This window comes from Callithrix jacchus, chromosome 8 (assembly GCF_049354715.1).
Source record: "Callithrix jacchus isolate 240 chromosome 8, calJac240_pri, whole genome shotgun sequence".
Lineage (NCBI taxonomy): Eukaryota > Metazoa > Chordata > Mammalia > Primates > Cebidae > Callithrix > Callithrix jacchus.
Genome location: NC_133509.1, coordinates 38,584,075 through 38,601,869, shown reverse-complemented (window position 1 = coordinate 38,601,869; position 17,795 = coordinate 38,584,075). Strand labels below are relative to the sequence as shown.

General features: G+C 38.3%; 1 protein-coding gene across 1 annotated transcript in view; it reads right to left on the bottom strand.

The window, feature by feature from the left end:
• AP4E1 (adaptor related protein complex 4 subunit epsilon 1) overlaps positions 1-17,795 on the bottom strand; it is a 97,882-nt gene that overhangs the window by 71,136 nt on the left and 8,951 nt on the right. The window contains exons 4-7 of the mRNA XM_002753482.7: positions 7,209-7,282; positions 6,020-6,141; positions 2,136-2,295; positions 525-691 (exon numbers count right to left, since the gene is read on the bottom strand). Coding sequence (XP_002753528.3) covers positions 525-691; positions 2,136-2,295; positions 6,020-6,141; positions 7,209-7,282 — 523 coding nt within the window. The remainder of the gene's footprint in view (positions 1-524; positions 692-2,135; positions 2,296-6,019; positions 6,142-7,208; positions 7,283-17,795) is intronic.

Sequence of the window (17,795 nt, the reverse complement as noted above, 5' to 3'; positions counted from 1 at the left end):
GAGATTTTATATTTTGAAATAGTTGGAAAAAAATTAAAAGAATAATACTTTATGATGTTCCAATTATATGAGATTCAAGTTTTAATGTCCATAAAAAGGCTTCTTTTAAATACAGCCTTGCTCACTCATTTATGTTCTATCTGTGGCTACTTTCATGCAATAATAGCAGAGTTGAATACATGCAAAAGACAACATATGGCCCACAAAGCCTAAAATATTTATTATCTGGCCCTTTGCTGAAAAAGTTTCCTGACCCCTGAACTAGAACAATCACAAAAGCTTCACAGAGGAGATGGCATTTCATAGGTACCTTTCATGAAGGGTAAAATTAGGATAAGGAGAGAGCCAGGATTATCCCAGCAACCTGAAAGCATTTATGTGCTTCTTACAATGGCTAATTTTATCACTATTAAGCCAATTAAACATTTGAAGAATCTGGTTTATCATTAAACCACTAGGTAACTAAAGTCTAAGCCTATCTTCTGATATGGGGTCATTAAGCAAACTTACTGAGAATAGTTTACCTTTGATCATCTTTTCCTAGAAGTCCTAGAATTCTCAAGAGCTGAATTTGTAACCATGGTGCTGGCACACTGTGGTAATTGAAATCTACTGGGAGCTTTCCTCCAACTACTTGCTTCAAAATGGTTACAAAACTCCCAGTCAAGTCTTTATATCCAGACGAATTCTCCTACATCCCCCCCGCCAAAAAAAAAACTTTCTGTTAGTAATGTCTTATTAAATATAAATAGACCTGGGTGAAATGTCATATAGAACCTAACTTAATACATGCTTAAGTTTTGTTCATATTTAATGAAAGTGCTCTAATACATATAATTTCTTCCATGATAAAATTCCTCTGGCTAACGAACCCAAAGCTGAATCATCCCAGAAAAGTTTCCACCATTCCCTACATTTTCCCACATATGGTTTAATCACATTTCAAAAGTTCTTATAATTACATCTTAGAATTAATGTAGATTACATCTTAGAATTAATGTAGATTAAGGATTTTAATCCTTAACAGCCAATATCATCAATTAAAACAAAAAGTAAAAAGAAATGGCATACTGCAAAAGGACAGTAATACCTCTGCTTTGGATGAAAATCAAGGCCTGTTTGCAATCTCTGAACTCTGTTTCCAAAAGACTTCACATGTAAATAAGTTAAATTCTTTCTGGGTAGAAGAGCACAGCCAAGACTACTTAAACATTAAAAGTCCCCAAAATCAGTGTGCCTGCCAATTAATAATTAATTAGCCATTTAGTACCTAAAAATATTTGTTTCTGAAGGAGTATGCCTTGATTATCTATCTGAGGAATCTTTTGGACTAGGGAAATTAGATACATACTCCTTAAAAGAAACATTAGATTCTTTATTCTAATATTCTAATTTTTATTGTGTATCAAGGGCAAATTTTTAAAAGGGAAATAAGACTCTCTCAAATTTTACAAAATGTTAAGGAAAAAGAAAATTTAGTATTGAATATCCATTTAAACTGTACTATTTTAAACACAATACATAAAAAACAATATAACTTAAATGAGTTCAACAGTATATTTTATTTGTTATAATAGGTGCCGTGAAATTCGTTGCAAATATGTATATTTGAACACAAATGGGTTCAGGCAATACGCTAAGGCTGAATTAGTATAAATCCATCATCACCATTTAGAAAAGTGTTTTACTATAGCATTCAATCCTTTTTCCTCATATGTTACAGTGTCAATATATGGAGTCAACACTAGTCTGTAGCTTGCACAACCCCCACTGGTTCTCCTTATTTCTATAAACTGTTATGCATTCCACGAAGCTATATAAAAGAGAATTACTCCTTGAGAAAACAGAAATCTGCAAACTTAAGACAACTTCCATAGCTATCATTTTCCCATACCTATTTAGTAACATCAAAAAATTTTAGGCACTAAAAAAAAAAAAAAAAAAAACTAATCCTGTAATGTGTCTACACTCATGCTATCAACAACTTGCAAAATTACTAATTAAAAATAAATATAATAATAAAATCATAAAATGTTAACTAAGCATTTTACCAAAATAACAAAGTTTCCTTTTAATTCCATAATTGTATTTTTCTAATGGTAACTACTCAGTACTTGCTAAAATCTCCAACTTACCTTAATCATTCTAAGGTATATATGTAAGGAAGCAGCCATGACTCCAACATCTCTGTCACAAAGTGCTTTCCGAAACTTAATATGAATATGTTGTACTTGATTAGGAGCAATGAGATGGAATTTGTATAATGCCAGAACAGCTTTTCTTCGTATAATCTCCCTGAAGACAAAAAATGAAATCTAAACAAGACAATCTGAATCTTCGAGTATTTACTTTGAAAGATTATGGGCCAGCTGATTTCAAAACACTGACTCATTATCTTAATCTACAAAGAAAGAGAGAATCATACATTTAAATTAATTTATTTTCTAATATACTAAATTATAAAAGTGATTACCTCTAAGAAGTAAGGTCTCAAAACTTTAACTGCCCATATTATATATGTATCCAGTTAGTGAATTTTTTTTGTAACAAGCATATAATACTTTTGAAATACAAAAAAAAAACAAGAAAAATAACTTTCTTTATTTTTAAAAGACATCTCTAAAAATTAAAAAAAAGTCAACAGTAAGTTTAAGTAATAGGCAATTTCAGCTAGTAATATTAAAGTCTCCTTATTAATATTAAAAAATCTTTGGCCTGTAATCTCAGCACTTTGGGAGGCCAAGGTGGATGGATCACTTGAAGCCAGGAGTTAAAAACGATCCTGGCCAACATGGCGAAACCCTGTTTTCCCTACCAATACAAAAATTAGCCAGGTGTGGTGGTGCACACCTATAGTCCCAGCTACTTGGGTAACTGAGGCACAAAAATCACTTGAACCTGGGAGGCAGAAGTTGCAGTGAGCCAAGATGGTGCCACCATACTACAGCCTGGGTGACAGAGCAAGACTGTCTCAAAAAAAGAGAAAGAAAAGAAAAAACTCATTAACATTTTCATTCTAAAATAGCTTTCTATTTTATTTTTATTATTATCTTTTTAAGCACTGGATAGCCGACTCCAAATACTTTGGAGGACAGAAGGAAGGAATACAAGGACACACATGGAATAAAAAGATGTTACTCCTGGCCAGGCGTGGTTGGTCAAGCCTGTAATCCCAGCACTTTGGGAGGCCGAGGCGGGTGGATGACAAGGTCAAGAGATCGAAACCAACCTGGTCAACACGGTGAAACCCCGTCTCTACTAAAAATACAAAAAATTAACTGGGCATGGTGGCGCGTGCCTGTAATCCCAGCTACTCAGGAGGCTGAGGCAGTAGAACTGCCTGAACCCAGGAGGCGGAGGTTGCGGTGAGCCGAGATCACGCCATTGCACTCCAGCCTGGGTAACAAGAGCGAAACTCCCTCTCAAAAACAAAAAAGATGTTACTCCTTTCCTTGCCTGGTTAATCTGTTTCAAAACCTAATGATCATAAAGAGGAAAAGTATATACTAGTCTTGTACTTCATCTGTAGCAGATTACGTCTAGCACACAGAAACAAAAATAAAGAAATGCCATCCTATGTTCACGATGTAGTTTCCAAGGAAGCTTCTTCCTTGTTAATTGTCTATTTCTACATATCTCTTATTTGCAGACTATGATGACAGGGCTCAGAACAGCAGCAAACATCACAAAAGTGAAGTATTTACTTTTAGGGTTCCTTAACAGATATTTCTATTATAGAATCTCAAGACTGAGATTATTCAATGCAATCTTTTGTGTTCCACTCAAGAACACCTTTTATAAGATTCTTAATAAAATGGTTGTAGAAATTCCATTAATAAACAACTCTTATCTTCCTAGGCAAGCTATGCCATGATGGAAAACTATTTTCACAAAAAGAAAAAAAAAAAAGGAAAGCCAGATTAACAACAGATTTACTATTAGTATTAACACTGTAGTGAATGCAAGCCACATCCCAATGTATTGCCATTGGGTGTTAACTGACATTTATTCTGGGGAAAAATAGGTAAATGAGGTGAGGAAAAAAGAAACACAAACTCAGAATAGGCCCAGGAATCCACAGGCCTGGCATTAAGTGGTAGTAGGTACTAACAGAAGATAAGAGACCTAGATTCAGGCTGTGGGGTTGGTATGCTGAAATACAGCGTGGGATTCAAAAGCTGAATTTGAGCCTTGTTTCACATATTCTTTGTGACATCTACTGGCTTACCTATACCTCTGCCCCATATTCTTCAGCTCTTTACTCCCAAGCATGGGGCTAAGTATGGCCATAACTGCAGAAGCAGAGTTTCAAAAAGTCTAAACTCTAGCCCAGGACTTTAAATTAGACTAAATAGGAAGCAACAAAGAAAAAAATGAAAAGGGACCTTTCGATTCTCAGAGGGATTTGATACAAATGGTCAGTAAGTAAAGTCACCACAAAAGTGGTGGTGAGCAAAAGTTAACTAAAAATATGCTGCTGCTATAATTAGATTACCATAAAAATATCTTTTAAAAACCTAATATTGGCCAGGTGCGGTGGCTCAGCCTTTAATCCCAGCACTTTGGGAGGCCGAGGCAGGAGGATCACAAGGTCAGGAGTTTGAGACCAGCCTGGCCAACCTAGGGAAACCCTGTCTCCACCAAAAGAAATACAAAAATTAGCTGGGCAGGGTGGCATGCACCTGTAATCCCAGCTACTCTGGAGGCTGAGGCAGCATTGCTTGAACCCAGGAGATGGAGGTTGCAGTGAGCCAAGATCATGCCACTGTACTTTAGCCTGGTCCACAGAGCAAAATACTCTGTCTCAAAAAAGAAAAAGTTAATATTTTATTTCTTTTTTAATTGTCTATAATCATCCTTTGTTCTAAACACAGATATGACATACAATACATAAAAAGTCTGAGAGATCTATGAAGCTATTCTATAATTCTTAGTAAAAGCTATCATTTTAGCTGGAAGATTCATGATCCAATATTTCTTAAAGAATACAATCTATAAGACAACATTTTGCAATCTTAGAACGTTAAAAATACTGACTTGGCTGGGCTTGGTGGCTCCCAGCACTTCAGGAGGCCAAGGCGGGCAGATCACCTGAGGTTGGGAGTTCGAGACCAGCCTGACCAACATGGAGAAACCCCATCTCTACCAAAAATACAAAATTAGCAGGAGGTGGTAGTGCATGCCTGTAATCCCAGCTACCTCTCTCTCCTGAGGAAGGAGAATCACTTGAACCTGAGAGGCAGAGGTTGCAGTGAGCTGAGATCACACCATGGCACTCCAGCCTGGGCAAAAAGAGTGAAACTCCGTCTCAGGAAAAAAAAAAAAAAAACAACTGACTTAAAGCATATAAATGTTCTATGAGTAAGAAAAAAAATCTTTATCAAGAATATATAACTGACATACGATAATCACAAAAGAAAATGATTGCAAACCTTTTCCAACTTTAAAAATTACGACATAAAGGGGTTTAGTCAAAAATAAAATATTAGTAATTCCAAATGTGGTGAACAAGTAAGTCAACCTGATAAGGAAACAGTTAAGGACACTTACAAGAGAAGATTAGCAAAATATTACAAGGTAAATTAAGTTTATTTGGATATATTCTACTGTAAGTTGGAATTTAAATGCTGTGGTTTTGATAGAAAAAGCATCTTTCCACTACACTGAAGCTTTGCATTCACAACACTTGCACAATCTCCATATGTTTTTCATTATTTCACTTTATCCCGAAAACAACTTTGGGAGAACCCAACCCCACCTAGCCAAGGAAAAACTGCTCATTAGAGGTAGATTCCTGGATACTAGGCCTCACTGTCTCTTTTAACTTCAGATAGCTGCCTACCATTTCCCTAAACCCACACAAAAATAAAGATTATCCTATTGAAGATTTTTGTATTATTTCTAGCACTCAAAGAATAATCTCTATCCTGGTAGCACTGAAGTTATAATAAATTTTCTGGTATCAACTTCTATTTTGAAATATATGGTGTAGACACCTATCCCAAAAGAATTTACTTACTTAGAATGCTGAAGTTTATCTTCTATTAACGGAAGAACAGCTGGAATCATTTCTTGGGGGAAAATCTGACTAACAACTGTAAGTGCCATACACACTTCTACTAGGTTAGTGCTCTGCAGGTCCTGACGAAACATTAAACAAAGAAAACATTCAGTGTAAATACTGGAACTATGAATGGCAAAATCAACACTGTAATGGTCCTATATGCTTAGTAATTTTGTGCTATTCATAATTAATTTGTATATCCAGACTTATGGAATATTTATTGGAATGCTCCTATTTGTTTGATTTGCCTTAATAGAGTCAGTAGAGAAATAAAGCCAAAAAGCAACTGATATAAAATTTCTGATACAAGCCAAAGTAGCCTCCTTTATTACAGCCTTTAAAACTTTTCTAAATCAACAATAAAACAATTTTATGAGCTTTTCTTATTAATCAACAATAATATGAGTGTAAGTTTAAACTGAAGTGATTCTGGAATATACACAATAAAATGCGTACATTCATATATACTTATCTGTGCATATGGCTTTTAAACCATTCTAATAGAACCTAAAAATATGTTTTCTAGGTTTTGAAAAAATTTAACCTACTGGTAACCTTAATATAGTATACAACTTAAAGTTCAGAAAATACTGTTCTCTCTTTCTCATGTATCAAAAAACTGACACAAGAAAAAAGCTCGACAACTCAATTACATCTCATTATCTTTTTGATTTAGAAGTTTAACAAAAAATACTGTGTGTGAATTGTTTTTATTATCTCTACATTTCAGTTACTTGATTACATCTTATTCTTTTTTTACATGACTTTTTAAATTTTAAAGACTTCAATTCCTCAGTTTATCTCCCATTAGAACAGATCCTAGAAAAAAAGATAACAGCATGGAAAGTATACCTAAACTAAAAGCTTAGAGCCCTGGACTCTAATTCTAACTGTATTTTAAAATGAAATTATAACAAGAGCAGCAGTTACTATTTCACATAATGTTTCATTTAATCCTCACAACTCTGTAAATTCTATTATTTAACTACATTTTATAAATGCAGAAACTGATCTAAAAGATTTTTCTAAGCCCATTCTGCAAGCCCACTTTCTTCTAATATTATCTAATTAAATATGATTGAGGAGAAATGTCAGGGGCTGACAAGAATTATGACTTCATATTAACCAAAATACAATACAATACCTTTACAACTGTATTCACGAGGAGAAGCAATAATTCATGACTTTCATGTAGAAATAAGGAAACAGCCAAATAACCTATAAAAATTGAGGGAAAAGTCTCATTACTACCTACCAAAAATAGACTTTTCACAAGAAGTTTAAACAAAGCAGTCCTGTAAGTATCAAAGATACATGTTACAAGTAAATATAAAAACAAATTGTAAAATATAAGGTTTTTAACCTTATGTTTTTTACTGAAGATTTTTAACCTTCAGTAGAGAAGATTTCAGGTATTCTTCACCATGAAATCTTCCAGAATTATGTATTTCACAGGATATTCCAGAAATTGAATAGACACTATGTGTATCAACTTAAAATCTTGTAAATGACACTAAGAAAATATGCCTTCTCTCTTCTGTGCAAATCCTTACATTATCAATCAAAGCATTATCTATTTTATAAATGCTATTTTATATGGAAACATATAATTCAAAACAAATCACCACAGTAAATAAAAAAAAAAGAATCACTACAATAAATAGTCAGTTACTAGCTCTTTGTATTGAGTGACCTAGCTACCTAATGCCAACCCACATGATATAAATCATATATTAAATATATTAAGCCACACACACAATACCTTATTTTCTCAATTGAAAGAATAACAGTTATTCAGGAAAGAAACACTATCTGCTACATTAAATGTACTCATTCGCTTAAATAAGCATTTTTACTGCAATAATATTAAAACATTTTAAAAGTACATTTTAAGATTGAGGAAATATATTAACAGTATGACAAATGCCATGTACATGGAATCTAGATGCTCCAAGGAATTTTCTCAGTCACCCTTCATATTGATAATAACACTTTAATTAGACAGTCACTATGGGTCAAGTACTTTATAAGCATTACTTTGTTTAATCCTCGCAACCACCCTGTGAGATAGGCATTATTATCCCAATATGATAATGAGACCCAAAAAAGGGAAATTTCCCAAGGTCCACACCTATCACATGGTGGAGCCAGAACTGAAACCCAGACAGTTGGAGTCAGTTCACATTTTAAAACCACCATGTTTTACTGCCTCTCCATATAGTCTATCACAAGACCTGATTCCCTGACTCCACACTCATTGTTTTTCATTCTCTCAATTCTTTCCACCCTTTCATTAGGGATTCTAATGTTAACTATACCCGTCATTACCCAGCATCCATGCTGTTTGTGTCCACTATGAACATGAGAAAATAGAAACTTCCTATTCTCACAACCAAGAGGTGGCAGCATGTCCAATTCCAACACCTTCACTGTAAGTCAGAGGAGCAGAGTTATTACTCCTGAAATCATAATAGATGAAAAAATCTGACTCCAGCCAAGAAAGAGATTAGGAAAATCCCAGAAAGCATTTGTTTTGTTTTCCGAGACTGAGTCTCACTCCATCACTCAGGCTGGAAGGCAGTAGCACAATGAAAACTCACTGCAACCTCTACCTTCCAAGCTCAAGTGATCCTCCACCTCAGCCTCCCAAGTAGCTGGGACCACAGGTGTGTACCATCACACTGACTTTTTCTTTGTAGAGCAGGGTCTCACTATGTTACCCAGGCTGGTCTCAAAATCCCACACTCAAGCAATCCCTCCCACCTCAGCCTCCCAAAGTGCTGGGATTACAGGAGTGAGCCACCATACCAGGGCCCCCAGAAAGCATTTAAAGCAGAGACTGTCTTATTACATTGCTGATAAATCACCTGTTTAGCCAAGGTATCACACATTCCCAAGACACCAATATCAAGGTCAACAAACTAATCCAAAGACCATCTCAATGAAACCTTAATTCTTTCTTTTCCAAATAATATCCCAACTGTTTCACAATCAGAAAACAGGAAAAAACACTGGGACTCAAAAAATGAAAAAAATTTCAGGGAAACAAAGAATAACAACTATGATTATAGATTATATTTGGTATGACTAAGAATGAGGTATACAAGCTTTCAGTACATAAATTTGGGCTCTGGCTCCATTTATCTGCTCTATGACTTATATGCTCTGTAAGTTACTTGACTTTTCTGAGCCTCCGTCTTCTTATCTTTCACATGAAGATGAATACTGGCCAGACACTTAACAGGCATTTATTCCTGTAATCCCAGCATTTTGGGAGGCTGAGGCAGGCAGATCACTTGAAGTCAGGAGTTCGGGACCAGCATGGCCAACACAGCTAGAAACTCTGTCTCTACTAAGAACACAAAATCAGCCAGATATGGTAGCACGTGCCTGTAATCTCAGCTACTTGGGAAGCTGAGGCACAAGAATCATTTGAACCTGGGAGGCAAAGGTTGCAATGAGCCAAGACCACGACACTGCACTTCAGCCTGGGTGACAGAGCAAGACTCTGTCTCAAAAAAAAAAAAAGGTAAAATGAAGATAAATACTATCTTAGAAGATAAAGCACTTAACATAATATTTAACTTTATGGGCAGTGAAGTTTATTTATTCATGCCTACAATTCCAGCACTTTGGGAGGCCAAGGCAGGAGGACTGCTTATGGCCAGAAGTTCGATACCAGCCTGGCTAACATAGCAAGACTCTATTTCTAAAAAAAATAATAATTTTTTTAGAAAAGAAATGTATTTATTCAAAAATATTCATACAAAAAAATAAGACATTCTGACCAGGCACAGTGAGTGGCTCACAACTGTAATCCCAGCACTTTGGAAGGCCAAGGTAGGTGGACCACCTGAGATCAGGAGTTCAAGACCACCCTGGCCTATATGGCAAAAACCCCAGTCTCTACTAAAAATACAAAAATTAGCTGGGCATGGTGGCAGGTGCCTGTAATCCTACCTAATGAGGAGGCTGAGTCAGGAGAATTGCTTGAACCTGGGAGGCAGAGGTTGCAATGAGCCAAGGTCAGGCCATTGCACTCTACCCTGGGAGACAAGAACAAAACTCCATCTCAAAAAAGAAATGGATGATTCTGCCTCAGAGAAAGCACCAAAGCTGGCCTTAAATTTCAGAAGAGTGGGTGAAACAACCGTACCAAAATGAAGACATATAAAAGGCATAAATTATATATATACATATTTTTTTTTGAGACACATTCTCACTGTGCTGCCCAGGCTGGAGTGCAGTGGCACGATCTCAGCTTACCACAACCTCCACCTCCATGGTTCTAGCAATCCTCTGACCCCAGCCTCCTAAATACCTGGGACAAAAGACATGTAACACCATACCTGGCTAATTTTTGTATTCCTAGTAGACAAGGGGGCTCACCACCCTGGCCAGGCTAGTGTCAAACTCCTAATGTCAAGTGATCTGCCTGCCTAAGCCTTTCAAAGTGCTGGCATTACAGGCATTAGGCATCATGCCCAGCCCCATAAATTATATCTTTAAAAAATTATTTCCAGCTTTAGAATCTATCTGCTATCGGAAGATGGCGCTATAGGAGCAACTCAGGATTGCAGCTCCCAGTGAAAGCACAGAGGGTGAGTGGATGCCACATTTCCAGACAAATCTTTATTGCCCACAGACCAGAAGATTCCCAGGTATAGGAGCCCCATGGGCTGCCAGCGCGGCCGTTTCGGCTGGCGCCGCAGCGCAGCGGCACTCCATACAAAATACAATGGTCTGGTTGCCCTGTTAAACTGGCAATTTGAGATTTGGGAAGACAGATTAGCACATTCACCTGATTAAATGGGATTTAAACAGTAAGCCAGGCCAGGAGATTCCCGGGCAGCGACGTTGTTTCAGCCGGCACAGTCGGTTGCTGCACAGGAAATCACGCAGATCCCAGAGCCCTTTCAGAAGGCGACTGGAACACCGGGGAGAGACTCAACCGTTCAACTTAAAAAAAAAAAGGGCTCTGAGGCAGGGAGCCAGGTGATCAGGCTCAGTGGGTCCCACCCCCACAAAAACAAACAAAACAGCAATTGGAAAGGCTCTGGGTTAAGAGTTTCACGGCAAGCACACTGAACCCAGGAAGGTGCAGCTCAGTGGGGGAGGGGCGTCCACCATTACCGAGGCACTCCACCCCTATGGAGGTACTCTGCCATTGCTGACGCAGCCTGCCATTGCCGAGGCAACCCGCCATAACAGAGAGTGTCTGCCATTACAGAGGCGGGCCACCATCGCCATGGCAGTTCTAACCACACCCATACAAACAGGACTACAGGGAATTACACATGGCAGCAGGGTGGAGCCCACAACAGCAAGGCAGAGCCCACGGCAACAGGGCGGAGCCCACAGCAGCAAGGCAGAGCCCAGAGCAGCTCAGCATAGCCTCGGCAGGCAGGCAGTGACTAGACTGCCTCCTTGCTGGGCATGACAGTGCAACAGATACTCATAAATAAAGCCCTAACTCCCCGGACAGAGAACCTGAGGAAAAAAAGGGGCTTTATGAGTTCTAATGCAGCAGACTTAAACGTACCTGCCTAGCAGCCCTGAAAGAACAACGGAGCTCACAGCTCAGCACTTGAGCTACTATAAAGTACAGACTGTCTCCTCAAGCAGCTCCCTGACCCCCGTATATCCAAAGAGTCACCTCACAAAGGACTGATCAGACTGACATTTGGCGGGCATCATTCTGGGACAAAGATAACAAAAGAAACTGGCAGCAACCCTCATTGTTCCGCAGCTGCTACAGGTGTTCCCCAGGCAAGCAGGGCCTGGAGTGGACCTCGGCAGTACTACAGCAGAGGGGCCAGACTGTTAGAAGGAAAGCTAAGAAACAGAAATACTTCATCATCAACAATCTGGACGTCCACTCAGAGACCCAATCAGAAAGTCAGCAACTACTCAGACGACAGGTGGATAATCCACAAAGATGGGAAGAAACCAGTGTAAAAAGGAGGAAAACACCCGAACCGGGAACACCTCTCCTCCTACAAGGGACGACAACAATCCCTCATCAGCAAGGGAACAAAGCTGGACAGAGAATGACTGTGATGAAATGACAGAATCAGAATTCAGAAGGTGGGTAATGAGAAACTTCCATGAGCTAAAAGAACACGTTCTAACTCAATGCAAAGAAACTAAGAACCTTGAAAAAAGATGTGAGGAAATAATAACAAGAATGGACAACTTAGAGAGGAATATGAGTGAATTGATGGAGCTGAAAAACACAACACAAGAACTTCGTGAAGCATGCACAAGTCTCAACAGCTGAATTGACCAAGCAGAAGAAAGGATCTCAGAGGTCAAAGATCAACTGAATGAAATAAAATGAGAAGGCAAGATTGGAGAAAAAAGCGCAAAAAAGAATGAACAAAGCCTCCAAGAAATGTGGGACTATGTGAAGAGACCTAATCTGTTTGATAGGTGTACCTGAATGTGATGAAGAAAATGAATCCAAGCTGGAAAATACTCTTCAGGATATTATCCAGGAAAATTTCCCCAACCTAGCAAGGCAGGCCAATATCCAAGTCCAGGAAATACAGAGAACACCACAAAGATATTTCGCAAGAAGAGCAACCCCAAGGCACATAATCGTCAGATTCATCAGGGTTGAAATGAAGGAGAAAATGCTAAGGGCAGCCAGAGAGAAAGGTTGGGTCACCCACAAAGGGAAGCCCATCAGACTCACAGCAGATCTCTCGGTAGAAACCCTACAAGCCAGAAGAGAGTATAATATTCAACATCCTTAAAGAAAAGAACTTTCAACCCAGAATTTCATATCCAGCCAAACTGAGCTTCATAAGTAAAGGAAAAATAAAATCCTTTGCGAACAAGCAAGTACTCAGAGATTTTGTCACCACCAGGCCTGCTTTACAAGAGCTCCTGAAAGAGGCACTACACATAGAAAGGAACAACCAGTACCAGCCATTCCAAAAACATACCAAATGCTTAAGAGCTCAACAAAATGAAGAATCTGCATCAACTAACAGGCTAAACAGCAAGCTAGCATCAAAATGGCAGTATCAAATTCACACATAACAATATTAACCCTAAATGTAAGTGGGCTAAATGTACCAATCAAAAGACACAGACTGGCAAATTGGATAAAAAGCCAAAACCCATTGGTGTGCTGTATCCAGGAAACCCATCTCACATGCAAGGATACACAAAGGCTCAAAATAAAGGGATGGAGGAAGATTTACCAAGCAAATGGAGAGCAAAAAAAGCAGGAGTTGCAATTCTCATCTCTGATAAAATAGACTTTAAAGCAACAAAGATTAAAAGAGACAAAGAAGGACATCACATAATGGTAAAAGAACCGATACAACAAGAAGAGCTAATGATCCTAAATATATATGGACCCAATACAGGAGCACCCAGACACATAAGGCAAGTTCTTAATGACTTAGAAAGAGACTTAGACTCCCACACAATAATAGTGGGAGACTTTAACACTCCACTGTCAGTATTAGACAGATCAACCAGACAGAAAATTAACAAGGATATTCAGGACTTGAACTCAGACCTGGAACAAGCAAACCTGATGACATTTACAGAACTCTCCACTCCAAATCCACAGAATATACATTCTTCTCAGCATCACATCACACCTACTCTAAAATTGACTACATAATTGGAAGTAAATCACTCCTCAGCAAATGCAAAACAACTGAAATCGTAACAAACAGTCTCTCTGACCATAGTGCAATCAAGTTAGAACTCAGAATTGAGAAACCAACTCAGAACCGCACAGCTTCATGGAAACTGAACAACTGGCTCTTGAATGTTGACTGGATAAACTATGAAATGAAGGCAGAAATAAAGAAGCTCTTCGAAACCAATGAGAACGAAGACACATCATACCAGAATCTCTGGGACACATTTAAAGCAGTCTCTAGAGGAAAATATATAGCAATAAGTGCCCACATGAGAAGAAAAGAGAGATCCAAAATTGACACCTTGTCATCAAAATTGAAAGAGTTAGAGGAGCAAGATCAAAAAAACTCAAAACCTAGCAGAAGACAAGAAATAACTAAGATCAGAGCAGAACTGAAGGAGATAGAGACACAAAAAACCCTTCAAAAAAATCAATAAATCCAAGAGCTGGTTTTTTGAAAAGATCAACAAAATAGACCACTAGCCAGATTGATAAAAAAAAAAAAGAGAATAACCAAATAGATGCAATAAAAAATGATAAAGGGGAAATCACCACAGATTCCACAGAAATTCAAACCATCATCAGAGAATATTACAAACAACTCTATGCACATAAACTAGTAAACCTGGAAGAAATGGATAAATTCCTGGACACTTGTGTCCTCCCAAGCCTAAACCAGGAGGAAGCCGAAACTGTGAATAGACCAATAACAAGGTCTGAAGTTGAGGCAGCAATTAAGAACCTACCACACAAAAAAAGCCCAGGTCCAGATATGTTCACAGCCAAATTCTACCCGACACACAAAGAGGAACTGTTACCATTCCTTCTGAAACGATTCCAAATAATCCAAAAAGAGGGAATCCTTCCCAAATCATTTTATGAGACCAACATCATCCTGATAACAAAACCCGGCAGAGACTCAACAAGAAGAGAAAACTTCAGGCCAATATCCATGATAAACATAAATGCAAAAATCTTCAATAAAATACTGGCAAACAGATTGCAACAGCACATCAAAAAGCTTATCAACCATGATCAAGTAGGATTCATCCCGGGGATGCAAGGCTGGTTCAACATACGCAAGTCTATAAACGTAATTCACCACATCAACAGAACCAAAAACAAAAACCACATGATTATCTCAATTGACGCAGAGAAGGCCTTTGACAAAATTCAACAGCCTTTATGCTAAAAACCCTCAATAAACTTGGTATTGATGAAACGTATCTCAAAATAATAAAAGCTATTTACAAGAAACTAACAGCCAATATCATACTGAATGGGCAAAAACTGGAAGCATTCCCTTTGAAATCTGGCACTAGACAAGGATGCCCTCTGTCACCACTCCTATTCAATATAGTATCGAAAGTTTTAGCCAGAGCAATCAGGCAAGAAAAAGAAATAAAGGGTATTCAAATAGGGAAGGAGGAAGTCAAATTGTCTCTATTTGCAATGACATGATAGTATATCTAGAAGACCCCATCATGTCAGCCCAAAATCTCCTGAAACTGATAAGCAACTTCAGCAAAGTCTCAGAATACAAAATCAATGTGCAAAAATCACAAGCATTCCTATATACCAATAACAGACTTAAAGAGAGTCAAATCAAGAACGAACTGCCATTCACAATTGCTACAAAGAGAATAAAATACCTAGGAATACAAATAACAAGGAATATAAAGGACCTCTTCAAGGAGAACTACAAACCACTGCTCAATGAAATAAGAGAGGACACAAACAGCTGGAGAAACATTCCATGTTCATGGTTAGGAAGGATCAATATCGTGAAAATGACCATACTGCCCAAAGTAATTTACAGAATCAACGCTATCCCCATCAAGCTACCAATGACCTTCTTCACAGAACTGGAAAAAACCACCTTAAACATCATATGGAACCAAAAGAGAGCCTGCATAGCCAAGTCAATTCTAAGCAAAAAGAACACAGCAGGAGGCATCACACTACCAGACTTCAAACTATACTACAAGGCTACAGTAATCAAAACAGCATGGTACTGGTACCAAAACAGAGATATAGACCAATGGAACAGAACAGAGGCATTGGAGGCAACACAACATATCTACTAGCATACACTCTTTGATAAACCTGACAAAAACAAGCAATGGGGCTGGCTCGCCATGTGCAGAAAGCAGAAACTGGACCCCTTCCTGACACCTTACACTAAAATTAACTCCAGATGGATTAAAGACTTAAACATAAGACCTGGCACCATAAAAACCCTAGAAGGAAATCTAGGCAAAACCATTCAGGACATAGGAGTAGGCAAGGACTTCATGACCAAAACACCAAAAGCATTGGCAACAAAAGCCAAAATAGACAAATGGGACCTAATTAAACTCCACAGCTTCTGCACGGCAAAAGAAACAGTCATTAGAGTGAATCGGCAACCAACAGAATGGGAAAAAATTTTTGCAGTTCACCCATCTGAGAAAGGGCTGATATCCAGAATCTACAAAGAACTAAAACAGATTTACAAGAAAAAAACAAACAAGTCCATTCAAAAATGGGCAAAGGATATGAACAGACACTTTACAAAAGAAGACATACATGAGGCCAACAAACATATGAAAAAATGCGCATCATCACTGGTCATTAGAGAAATGCAAAGCAAAACTACATTGAGATACCATCTCACGCCAGTTAGAATGGCAATCATTAAAAAATCTGGAGACAACAGACACTGGAGAGGATGTGGAGAAATAGGAACACTTTTACATTGCTGGTGGGAGTGTAAATTAGTTCAGCCATTGTGGAAGACAGTGTGGTGATTCCTCAAGAACCTAGAACTAGAAATTCCATTTGACCCAGCAATCCCATTACTGGGTATTTATCTAAAGGACTATAAATCATTCTACTATAAGGACACGTGCACACGAATGTTCATTGCAGCACTGTTTACAATAGCAAAGACCTGGAACCAACCCAAATACCCATCAATGATAGACTGGACTGGGAAAATGTGGCACATATACACCATGGAATATTATGCAGCAATCAAAAATGATGAGATCATGTCCTTTGTAGGGACATGGATGAATCTGGAGAACATCATTCTCAGCAAACTGACACAAGAACAGAAAATGAAATACCGCATGTTCTAACTCATAGGCGGGTGATGAACAATGAGAACACATGGACACAGGGAGGGGAGCACTACACACTGGGGTCTATTGGGGGGAATAGGGGAGGGACAGCAGTGGGGGGAGATGGGGAGGGATAGCATGGGGAGAAATGCCAGATGTGGGTGAAGGTGAGGAAGGCAGCAAATCACACTGCCATGTGTGTACCTATGCAACTATCTTGCATGTTCTGCACATGTACCCCAAAACCTAAAATGCAATAAAAAAAAATGATTTCCATTCAATAACACACATTAAAAACATCTGATGTCTGGAGATACATGTCACTCTAATTGGCAAGAAGTATTTTCCTAAAGATCATGAGTCTCAATAAAAATGACTCAGAGATCCCCTCTAAGAAACGCTTCTGTAATTATAAAATTATACAGTTACAAGGTTATTAATTACAACTTTATTTATTTATTAAGATAGGGCCTCACTCTTTTGCCCAGGCAAGAAATATTTTCCTAAAGATCATGAGCCTCAATAAAAATGACTCTGAGACCCCCTTTAAGATAAGCATCTGTAACTAAAAATTATAGTTACAAGGTTATTAATTACAACTTCATTTATTTATTTATTTGAGACAGAGTCTCACTCTGTCACCCAGGCTGGAGTGCGGTGGCATGATCTGGGCTCACTGCAAACTCCGCCTTCTAACTCTGCCTTGCAGGTTCAAGCATTTCTCATGCCTCAGCCTCCCCAGTAGCTGGGACTACAGGCACACATCACCATGCCCAGTTGCCTTTTGCATTTTTAGTAGAGAAGTAGAGACAGGGTTTCGCCATGTTTGCCAGGCTGGTCTTGAACTCCTAATCTCAGGTGACCCACCCGCCTCAGTTGGGATTACAGGCATGAGCCACTGTACCCAGCCTATACTGTAGCTATAACTATTAATTTCTGTTTGTCTCTGCCCTCTCCCCTG